At 35.0% G+C, this 12,622-nt stretch overlaps 1 protein-coding gene across 1 annotated transcript; it reads right to left on the bottom strand.

Annotated features, from left to right (window-relative positions):
- Positions 1-1,483: 1,483 nt before the first annotated feature.
- LOC130041700 (olfactory receptor 4Q3-like) lies at positions 1,484-2,461 on the bottom strand (the record flags this gene model as incomplete). The annotated part of the gene is made up of 1 exon (XM_056133945.1): positions 1,484-2,461. A coding segment is annotated over one exon (978 nt), but the record flags the coding sequence as incomplete, so codon positions are not given.
- Positions 2,462-12,622: the final 10,161 nt, after the last annotated feature.

Genomic DNA, 12,622 nt, shown 5'->3' with positions numbered 1-12,622 from the left:
GGTCAGCCATGTTGGCTGCGTGCAAGGCAAATGCCCTACTGCTGTGCTATTGCTCCAGTCCATTGGCAACTCATATAAATACCTCAAGGACCAGGAACCAGGTACATAGTGATTTAAAACACAACTTATTGTTTCCTCTTTTCTTCAAAGCTCTTAAATATTATGGTCAGTTGAAGAGACAGCTTATCAATTTATCTCCACTAGAATTTCACAATCGATGACGATCATCCTGTTGTTCGTCGATTGCCTCGAGCAGGCCCCAGTAGCGTCTCCTTCATCCTAGCCCTGAGATTCTAAAAAATGCCACATTCAAGGCTCTTTCAGAGTTAGGAAAATGAGACCCAATATTGTAACTGGTATTTGGCATATTGGGTACACCACGGGGAGTTTGCCAGACTCTGCCGTGTGAAATTGTGAGAATTTCACTCAAAGAAAATCTAGAGGTAAAAGGGGATGGATATCTTTCCTAGAGAAACTGCTATACAGAATACTTAATGCCTCTATTCTTCCAGCACACCCAAACTTCCTTTCGTTCACATATAAACTTTATTATTATAAATTAAATTTATAAGATTTTTTATAAAACTAAATTTTAATTTTCCTGTACCATTGTCCTCCCATTGTTCATTGATTTGCTTGAGTCGGCACCAGTAATGTCTCCATTGTTAGACTTGTTACTGTTTTTGGCATATCAAATATGCCACGGGGAGTTTGCCAGGCTCTGCTGTGCGGGCGGGATACTCTTGGTAGCTTGCCAGGCTCTCTGAGAGGGACAGAAGAATGGAATCCAGGTCGGCCACATGCAAGGCAAATGCCCTCCCCACTGTGCTATCACTCCAGCCCAAATTTTAATTTTATAAAATCAAATTAAATTTTACATTATTATTATTCATGGTTTCATTCAAATTAGTCATTTAACTATTTGCTAAACTTTGGCACACTACCAAATAAACAAACACAGTTCCTGGAAGAACACTCAGATAGAGATTGGTTAGTGCTATTTTCAGGGTTTGTTAAGGACAGGACAAAAAGAAAATCACACTGCTTCATATAATAGTTCAATGAGACATTGGAAGAAACTTTTTTACACTAAATTTTTTTAAGCCTTGAGAAATGTGACACAAAAGGAGATAAATTAATTGTGTTATTTGATAAAAGTTTAAAGTAAAACAAATTAAATAAATGAAGGCTACTGACAGACAAAAAAGAGAAGAGTTGATCTTTTCTGGCCAGCGTCCTTATTATTCCAATACTCAATTTCTGTTTGTGAGCCATCAAGTACTTCTGAGTTTCTTTCTTCATATTTGATCCCTTGGAAAGCCTCATATGCCTCCCAACTAAAACCAAGAGTATGACAGTATAATTTTATGCTATCCTCTCTTTTATACCAGTCACAAAATTTGTCTTCTGGCATTTACTCAAGAACAGGGTGAGTGAATATTATCCTAAGAAAGAGTAAGTTTTATAAAAACATCTCTTCCATTTATTTATCAATATGGCAATAAAACGTCACATGTTTTTTCTTCAGTTTCCTCATGGCTGTCTTCATATCAGCATTTCTGAGTGTATAGATGAGTGGGTTCAACATAGGTGTGATCACTGTGTAAAAGACAGAGACTATCTTATCCACAGAGAAACTGCAGAAAGGCCTCAGGTAGATGAACACACAAGGCACAAATATGAGGCTCACCACTGTTAGATGGGAGGCACAGGTGGAAAGTGCCTTGATCTGGCCCTGGCGGAAGCGAGTTCTCAGGGTGAGCAGAATGACCACATAGGAGAAGAGCAAGACCAAGAAGCAGACGAGAGAGAGCAGACCACTGTTGGAGACCATCAGCACCTCTATCACATATGTATCCATGCAGGCTAGTTTGATGACCTGTGGAACATCACAGTAGAAGTTGTCCAGTTCATTGGGACCACAGAAGGGCAGCTGGATGACCAATATGACCTGTGTGATAGAGTGGATGAAACCGCCACACCAGCAGGCAAAAACCAACTGAGAGCATAGCTGGCGGTTCATGACTGTCAGATAGTGCAAAGGATTGCATATGGCAACATACCTATCATAGGCCATGACCGTCAGCAGAAACATCTCACTGGCTCCCAGAAAGTGCAGGAAGTAGATCTGGGCCAGGCAACCAGAAAAAGAAATGATCTTGCCCTGTTGTAGGAAATCTCCTAACATCTTGGGCACAGTAACACAGCTCAGGCACAGATCAATGAAGGACAGATGGCCCAAAAAGTAGTACATAGGAGACTGAAGCAGGTGAGCATCAGCCCTCACTGTTACCACAATTAAGAGATTTCCCAGGACAATAGCCATATAAAGTGACAAAAATATCAAGAAGAGAAATATCTGTAGGCCCCAGGATGATGATAGGCCCAGAAGAACAAATTCTGTGACCTGAGACTCATTTTTTTTCAAGTCGATAATGCCAAGTGACCTAGAAAAGAAATGAAATTGAAACAAGATATTTTAAGTCAGATAGACAGAAGGATTGTATACATGTGATGGTATTTTGAGTGTAATTTTTATAGAATTAATTTCAAGATTAATAAAAACTTAAGTGAGTTCTGTAAGAAAATATGCATTCATATGTGTATGAAGAAAGAACATTTTGCATCTCTTCTGATTATTTGCTCCTACAGTGCTTTTAGATTATATTTACAACAATGTTGCTACAAGGAGAAGAGGACAGGAAGAGAAACAATCACCTAAAGCATGAGGTAAAGAAAGCATGTGGATTGTTGTATTTTTTAATAGGTAAAATTGCACACTTTTAATACAAAAACTCTGAAGGGATCCGTATGATAATAATAGCTAGAAATTGTCACTCTGGACAAGAACTGAGTGCTGAAAGTAGGTAAAGGGATATATACATGAGTATATATCCTTCCAGTATCTGTTTGCAAACTATAATACCCAAAAGGAGAGAGAGAAAGAGAGAGAGAGAGAGAGAGAGAGAGAGAGAGAAAGGAGGAGGGAGGGAGGGAGGGAGGAAGGGAGTGGAAGTGGCCAGAAGGGAAACTAGAGACATTGGTGGTAGGAAATTTACACTGGTGAAGGGATGGGTGTTGAAACATTATATAACTGAAACCCAATCATGAACAATCTTCTAACTCTATATCTCACTGTACTTCAATTAAAAAATATTTTAAGTTAAAATAAATAAATAAATATTTTTAAAAAAAAGAGCTCTTCCCATTTGACCCAGCAATACCACTCCTGGGAATATATCCCAGAAAGGCAAAAATGTATAGTCGAAGTGACATCTGCACTTGTTTGTTCATTGCAGCACTCTTTACAATAGCCAGAATCTGGAAAAAAACCTGAGTGCCCAAGAGCAGATGACTGCTTAAAGAAACTTTGGTACATCTACACAATGGAGTACTATGTTGCTGTTAGAAAAGATGAAGTCATGAAATTTACATACAAGTGGTACTACATGGAAAGTATCATGCTAAGCGAAATGAGTCAGAAAGAGAGGGATAGACATAAAAAGATTGCATTCCTCTGGGGGACATAAAGTAACAAAATAGGAGATTAATACCCAAGAATAGCCGAGATCAGTAACAGAAGGATTACTCCATGGCTTAGAGGCCAGCCAGGCATTCTAGGAGAAAGGGCAGCTCAGATAGAGAAGGGAGCATCAAATAAAGGGTGTTTGGAGGATCCTCCCAGGGTGGGAGATGCATGCTGAAAGTAGACTATGGACTGAACATGATTGCCACTCAATGCCTCTTTTGCAAACCACAACACCCAAAAGGAGAGAGAGAACACAGGGGATTGCCCTGCCACAGAGGCAGGGTGGGATAGGGGGGATGGGTGTGGGAGGTATCCTGGGATCCATGGTGGTGGAAAATGGGCACTAGTGGAGGGATGGGTATTTGATCATTGTATAATAAAAACCCAAGCACAAAAATTTGTAAATCTACAACTGTACCTCATGGTGTTTCACTAATAAAAATTAAAAAAAAAAAAAGAATTCTGATATATGCCATTTTCACTGGTGCTGATAGTATACCTCATTATCATTTTGATTTGGATTTCCCTGACAATAAATGACAATAAGCATGTATATATATATATGTACATATATATATTATATTGACCCTCTGTCTTCTTTGCAGAAGTTTGTCACTTTCTCTTTCCATTTTTTGATAACAATATGATTTCTTTGCTTCTGAGCATTGTACGTTTTATATATATATATATATATACATATATACATATATACACATATATACACATACACACACACATATATATATATATATCCTGGAATTAAATGTTCTCACTTTATCTGTGGTATATAAATTAGTAAGACAGGTAGATAAAAAGTATGAAATGTGGGCAAATCCTTCACGAAGTATTGCAAAACTGAGAATTCCAAGGAAAAGGGAGAGGCAAATATGGTCATGGAGAAAGAGGATTTAGATACAGTAATATATATTGGTCAGGAACCTTGAGTAACTTGGTGGTATAGATGTGACATTATGATATGCATAAGAATCAACACTGTTAAATATGTGACCTAAACTATGACAATTAAATCCAAAAAAATGAGTTTGCTTAAGTAGATGGGGTGAGGTAATATTGGTGGAAGGAAGCTGACATATTTAGAGGAAAAGAGCTCTGTACTATGAATTTCTACATTGTCTAGAGTTAAGTAGTTATGATATGAGAAAAAATTAGGGAAGTATTTATTTAGAAAGATTAAAGAGAAAACTGTGTGTTTTTTTTAACATTCCAAATGACAGAGGTTGAGAAACTTATAGTAGCTGGATAAGAAGGAATTTAACATTTACCTGTAAAATTTAAGGGAAAAGTAAAACTCAGGATGAGGCTGAAAGATTCCAACCACCAAAAGAAACCAAGTCAAATGATTCATGTCACTGGGACAATGCTAAAAAGGCTCACTATGATCTATGTTGAAAATTGGGAAAATCAAATTTATTCTACTTCTTGACTTTTTGACAATGGTAGGTATATTCAAGATAAATAAAGGTTACACTAAGATATTGATTCATTCATTTCACCCTACTTTAGACTTACATTAAATCCCCAATTGGATAGGCAAGTATAAAAAATAAATAATGGAATGTTGGTACATTTATCCCACTGAAATGGTTGAGAATTAAAAGTATGAAGACTGTTGGCACAGGTTGTTACTATGTACTAAATTCTGGGATCCATTTATTATTTATCCATCCACAATTTACTATTTTGACCACTGCTATGTGTTGAAGTAGTCAGAGAATGTGATTCTTTAGGCATTTGCATTTATTTTTTATTCCTTTCATCTAAGTGTTAAATAATTTTTTCTAAAATAAAAAGAATTACTAGGTATATTCACATCTACATTAACATATTTTCAGTCAAGACTCAGCTCTAGACAACATTTTGAGTTAGTCAAAAAAAAATTTTCTATCCCATTACCTATTTACACATTGCTGTTAGTTCTCTCAATCATTTGTGGAAAGCTTTATGATAGCTATTTATTCTATTTGAGATTTACACAAGCAGTGAAGAAACATACCAGAATTTCAGAAAGGAAAGTAATAACAAGAATTGTCTCCCTAGCACAGTATTTAAAAATAAATGGAAAGAAAGATTTAGGGCTCAAAGGACTTTTGAATAACTTGTTATAACTGTTATGATAATTTCTTTTCTGGTCTATAGAGTCAGGTGCTTCAAATTCTATAATCTCATAAATAATAAAAAGAACAACATCACCTTCTAGAATCATTTGAAACAAAATAATGCAAAAGAACATAAAACTACTTATGTCATATATATACACACATATGTATATACGTATACATATGTGTGTATATATATGCCTACTTATGCTTTGACACATAGGAATATTTTTGATCTTCTTTGGATAGTACAAGGATTGCAAATTTCCCTACGGAGCTCAAATTGTGACGCTCTTTTCTTTTATCTAAAATACCTAATTAGAATTAAGTCAAGCTTTTGGTAATATGCTAGATCTAATTTTAAGTCTCATCTTGGAAAAAATTGTGAGTATAAAAAAAAACTGAGAAAGCATAAAAGTTATAAAAAATTAAAGTTTCTGAAAATCTGAATAAGGTATGAAAAAGCATAGATCATAAATTGTATCATTTATTTCTGAGAAATTTTATATTTCATAAATTGATTATATAGTATCTGAAAAGTAGCTATCTGGAATGCATATTTATTACTTTATAAAGAGAAAAGTAAACTTTTATTAAAACAAATCATTTAAAATCAAGCAAATCAGAGGGTAGATAGATGTATTATAAACAAAATTACTATAAACTCTCCTAAGTCCCAGTTTATGATATGTTTCTTTAAAAAGTAATATTTCATACTTTGAAACCAGTGCAATAATTTTTTCATAGTTCCTAAGAAATCAGAATAATAGAATTTTGTTAACGGAGGCATCAAAATCTTTAAAATTCAAAAAACAAAAATGAACAACCCAGCCAAACACAGTAACAACAAGTCTCAAAATGGAGACGTTACTGGGCCCGCTTGAGCAAATGGATGAACAACGGGAGGACAGTGACAGTGACAGTGATCCTGATTTTTGAGTTGTAATTAAGTTATAAACTGATTCCAATTATCTTGGATTTCCTTACTGACTGAAGAAATTTTCTGCTTTCCAGCTGTTTGGAAATACAAGCCAATAAACATAAAATTTTCATTTTCAATGTTAATAAAAATTTTGTTTATTAGAAACATTTTCAACTTCTACATCTTTAAAATTTCTTATTATCATAATAAAAGGAGCTTGTGACTGTTTTGTAAAGAGTGAAAAGAGCATTGTATCCCACCAGCATGAAGGATGTTCATTCCATAAGGCCACCTTCCAACACAACGTAATTTCCCAGGACAACCATTCCTGGAGCAAGGGGACGCAGTAGTCAAAAATGTTAGATCTCATCACTTTCTATTTCCTGTAAGATCAGGTTCTAACAAATATATCACATTTTACATTCTGAGAATAACCTAAGCATCTACAAAAGTCAATTTTAGATATTTTTAGATTGTAAAATGAATCTTAAAAACTGAGAATGCTTGCTGAAAGTAGACTATAGACCAAACATGATTGCCACTCAATGCCTCTTTTGCAAACCACAACACCCAAAAGGAGAGAGAGAACAAAAGGGAATGCCCTGCCACAGAGGCAGAGTAGGATGGGGGGGGAATGGGGGATAGGAGGGATACTGGGATCCGTGGTGGTGGTAAATGGGCACTGGTGGAGGCATGGGTATTTGATCATCGTATAACTGAAACCCAAGCACAAAATTTGTAAGTCTACAATTTGTAAGTGTACCTCATGGTGTCTCACTAATAAAAATAAAATTTAAAAAAAACTGAGAATGCTTTAAAAAATTATATGCGTTTTTTAGGTTGTAAAATAAATCTTAAAAATTGAGAATGCTTTAAAAATATATACACATAAAAATTTATATATGTGTTTTTATGCAAGAAACCCAAGCAGCACAGAGAGAAGAGAACATAATCAAACACTTTTAAAAAATCAAAGACTGAAACTATGAATTGTTTTTTCATTTTCTACTATGAACCACTTGTCACCAATTAGAAATATTTTTTTTGTTTTTTACTCGTGATAAATGGTTTTCTTATTGGAAAAAAAGTATATATTCTGACTAGGAATACTTTGCCTATTCTATGTTTTTCCTGCTAGTTATTTTACTTTATTAATGATTTTTCTTGTCATATAAAAAGAGTCTTAACAAAATGCAAAAAAAAATATCAAAGCTACTTATAGACAGTTAAGTATGTGTCATTTGAGTTTTCTAAGCCAGAAATCATAAAGTACTATGTAGAAAATACCAAAAAGGGAGTAAAGTTTATTTACTTTTGTGAGATTGTGAGAGGTTTTCCCAAGTATACTATATTATATCATTATATTATTTTTTGATTATTTTCGTCCATGTTAAACTTAGATTTTCTCAGTAATAAACTTGATCACAACAGTGATGGAAAGTGATTTGCTAGTTGGAGTTTAAATGTCATATAAATTCTGTTTGGAGGTATCTAATGTGTTTTCAAATTTCATCTGAAACACCAGACACAGATAATATTTATTGGAGATGTTACTCATGATGGTATCTCTCCTGTTGAGAAGGACATAGATAATTTTTCTGCTCTGAAAATTTTTGCCTTTTGCGAAATACTGCAGTTAAAATTGCATTTGAGGAAAACAAATATTTAACCCCCCAAAAAAGAAATTTTTGATTCAATAGATGAAAGAATCTGAGAAGAACACTGGTAGTACTAGATAGGCTTAAGAAACACAACCATGAATGCAGTGGTGTCTGTTACATAAATTTGATTCTATTTTATTCAAACATTAGAAATGCCTTTAAAGAGTTGTAGCCCTAGATTTCCCTGGTGTTATGGAAAACTCACTGTTCTGTGACTGTTTCTAAGTGTATAAATCAAGGGAAAAAAACTTTTATGATTTCTTAAATTTAAAAAGTGATGAATTTCAGAATATATAGAGACAAAGACCATGGACAATAGAAGGCTCTTCATTTTCAAAGATTCAAAGAACAGCTAGGGAAGTAAGTGAGCAAAGTCTTGAACAGACTTATTTGAGAAACTTACATTGTTGCATGTCAGGAGCTACATGGGTTCAGAGATGGAATATGTTTCCCTGCTAGTCATCCCACCAGCCCCTTCTTCAGAGTCCCGGGTCAGCAAAAATAAGAAATCTTCAGATGACCATCACAGTTGTCCAGTGTCTACCCTAACTGCATCCTTATAAGTCAAACCCTAAATGAGGGGTTGTTTGCAGTGACTAGAAAGGCATCCTGTCCCTGGGGTTCTGCTGTATGTAAGGTTTTTGTGGACCTTAATGCCACTGCTCAGTCTCTAATGAGCCTTGGGATTCCCTAGGCTGCTGTTGTTTAAATTATCTTCATCTTAATATTTTGCAAGAAAGCAGTTCTTGAGCCTTTGAAGATTCTGTCCTCATCAGCCTTAGTAAATTCTATTCAGAGTCAGTATCTTCCATTCCAATCCCAACATCAAAGCTTCCAAAGTGCCTGCAAAGGACATGCCCAGTTACTAGACTTACTGTTCTAAATAAAGATCAAATTTATGGTTACTCACTCAAATTTTACAAGTTACAGTTTATCACAAAATTTTACAATTCCTCACTAAGAAATTTGCAATTACTCATGAAGAATCACTAAAAATAAATAATGTCATTATCTTCTTTCTCTAGATAAAAATTTAACTGTCAAATCATTTTTATCCTAAGAAATAGTTCCTAGAAGAATAGTTGGCATAATGTGCTTTCTTTCTTTATTTTTTATTTCTTTTTTAATTAAAAAAAATGTTATTGAATCACCGTGAGCTACAGTTACAAAGCTTTCATGATTGAATTTCAGTCATACAGTGATCAAACATCCATCCCTCCACCAGGGTACATTTTCTACCACCAAAGTCCTGAGTATCCCTCTCCCCACTCCCCCGACTCCCACCCTCCCCCATGGCAGACAATGGCAATTTCCCTCTGACTCTCTCTCTACTAATGGGCATTATGGTTTGCAGTATAGATGAGAGGCCAACATGTTTCGTCATTTATCTACTTTCAGCACATATCTCCCATCCCTCCAACCATCATTGATACCTCCAACCATCATTGACTTATTGATCCCTTCTCTATCCCAGCTGCCTTTTCCCCCAGCTCAAGAGGCAGGCTTCCAACTGTGGAATAATCTTTCTGGCCCTTGTCTCTACTGTCATTGCATGTTGGTCTCATCATAATGCCCTTTTTATATTTGGAACGAACAGAACTATAAATTAATCCAAAATAATTTTGATGTTAACAGAGCATGTGTTTGCAGTGCTTTAAAACAAAAGTTTACTCTTCAAACTTCTGTAAGTTTGCTTTATGTCAATCTTTGGTCTTTTACCTTTTTATTTCTCATGTTTGCACAAACATATGAGAGTTTTTCTTTTTGTTTTTTGTTTGTTTGTTTTTAGGCCACACCCAGCAGTGCTCAGGGATTACTCCTGGATCTATGCTCAGAGATCACTTCTGATAGGATTTGGGGACCATTAATTTGATGGGAATCTAACTCAGGTCACCTGCATGCAAGGCAAGGGCTCTACCCACTGTCCTATAACTTAGAAACAATCAGTTACTTAAACATGAAAACAATATACTTTTCTTTGATCTTAGGAAACAAAAACTTTTGGATTATTGCATCTATTTTTTTTGCCACCAGTGTATTTAACAGTGTCAATTACCAATATTAATTATGAAATTTAACCAAATTAGTTTGTATAGATTGGATTCTTGTGTCCACTTAAAATTCATATATTGAAGCCTAACTCCCAGTGTGATGGTATTTAAAGATGAGAGCTTTGGGAGATGATAAAATCATGTGATGAATCCCTAGTGAATGGAGAACAATGCCATTATTTAAAACACCTCAGTATCCTCTTGCTTCTTTCTCTTTGTAAGATCATTTTTGTGAATAAGAAAATAGGTTCTCTCCAGTCACTAAACCTTTGGGAATCTTAGTCTTGAACTTTCTAGTGTCCAAATTGTGGAAAACAAATCTCTGTCATTTATATGAAGTCAGAATGGATTAAAATGAATATCAACATCCATTTACTTGCTAGCACAGAGAAAATAAGAAAGTTCTTACTCCATGTTTGCCACTCAATGCCTCTTTTGCTGATCACAACACCCAAAAGGAGAGAGAGAACAAAAAGAATGCCCTGCCACAGTGGCAGGGGGGGATGGGGGGGTTGGGGGGGAGGGATATTATCCTGGTGGTGGAAAATGGGCACTGGTGGAGGGATGGGTATTTGATCATGGTATGACCGAAATCCAAGCACAAAAATTTGTAAATCTACAACTGTACCTCATGGTGTTTCACTAATAAAAAATTTTTAAAAAAAGAAAGTTGTTACTCAAGAATTTCTGGCACACACACATCTAGCATATAAAAATAGCACAATTTCATTAATTTTTATAGTCACATCCCTCTTTGTGTTCCTTATAGATGCAAAAATAAATTTCTGCCTTAACATGTTATAGATGCAGTAAATATCCTATCAGAATTATCTGATTGTAATTTTGAAATATATAAAAGCATGAGGCAAATTAAGACTATGATAATCAGTGTTTTAGATAATTAATTTTAATTTTCAATTGGATAAGTATCTATGTATTTTTCATTATTAATTTAGTATTTGTTCAGATCTTAAAGTCAGCCAAATATTGGGAATTATGTGCAAGAAGATATATTACCGAGCAATATGACTACTGTTGGTAGCAAAATCATTTATCAGAAATAAAATTTAATTAATGGAACACATTATTCTACATTGGAGGGAAGAACTGACTCACAAACAGTAATGAGGGAATCTGGGGATCTAATTTCCACCCAGCCAACCCAGCCAGAGAGTTCCGTGTTCCGGTTAGTAATGTGGTAGGCCATCCTGGCTATTGTAGTGTTCAGAGGCCCATGCAATGCCAGGGTTTGGCCTTGGGTCTCTACACCGTGCAAAGTATGTGTACCTGACCTCTGAGCTACCTCCAATCCCAACTATATATACTAGATATTTTGAAGTAATGCTAACTCATCTTATCAGTGAAACAAGTAAACTAGGTTTATGAAGTTTGGACAAGTTCATTTAATATATAAAAAAAAAATCAGTCATTTACAGGGAGAGAGTCAGTGTGAGGGTTCATACCCTATGATAGTCAGAGCTTACTCCTAGATCTGTGCTAAGGGATCACATCTGGCCTCAGGGAATCATATGCAGTGTCTGAGATCAAATCCAAATTGATCACATGCAAGACAAGCACCCTAGCCTATTGTATTCTCTCTCCTGACCCCAACAAATCAGTCTTAACCAAAAAATATAACATTTTGAGTTACAGTCTAACTTGTTATTAAAATGATAGAGGAAAAAAACATTTGCTTAAAAACCAAAATAATAAGACCATTCTGTTAATCCAAAAATTCATTAATTCATTCAAAGTTCTTACAATATGGAAGAGGAGAAAATATAAAAGTGCACAAACAAATATGACAAGCAGTGTGAGATTGATATCACAAAAAAAGAAACAAAAAGATAATTAAACAAAATTCAGGGATGGAGAAGGTAGTTAAAAGAAGAATGAAAAGTAAGCATTATGGGAACTTTTTATTTGGACATATTTTTCTTGTTTCATTCATGCTATGCTGTTATTCTCAATTCTATAAATTCTATAAATTTTCTATAAAATTTTGTTTTTATGTCCTTCACATTGTTCTTCAATTTTTTTCTTCACATTACCAACATACCCAAACTTCCTACCAGAATTTCTGGTGAAACATTGGCCTGTTTCTTAAGCTCTGTCAACTTGGAAACTTTGGGGAATCATACTTGAGATGGACAAGTCATTCTATAAATGACAATGCCTCAGAAAGTTGGTGCTGCTTTTTACTGCTTCTTCAGAGAGCATCTAATTATGGAGCCAGTGGCTTGGAGGAGAACTTTCCTAATGATTTAGAGGCCAAGTCCCAGGAGAATATATGATAAAGAAAGTGCCTTCTTACTTTTTGTGTCACAATAAAGCTCCGTCTT

This window comes from Sorex fumeus, unplaced genomic scaffold (genome assembly GCF_029834395.1).
Source record: "Sorex fumeus unplaced genomic scaffold, SorFum_2.1 ptg000098l, whole genome shotgun sequence".
Classification (NCBI taxonomy): domain Eukaryota; kingdom Metazoa; phylum Chordata; class Mammalia; order Eulipotyphla; family Soricidae; genus Sorex; species Sorex fumeus.
The sequence above is the reverse complement of the archived record's forward strand: the minus strand, read 5'-3'. Positions and strand labels throughout refer to the sequence as shown.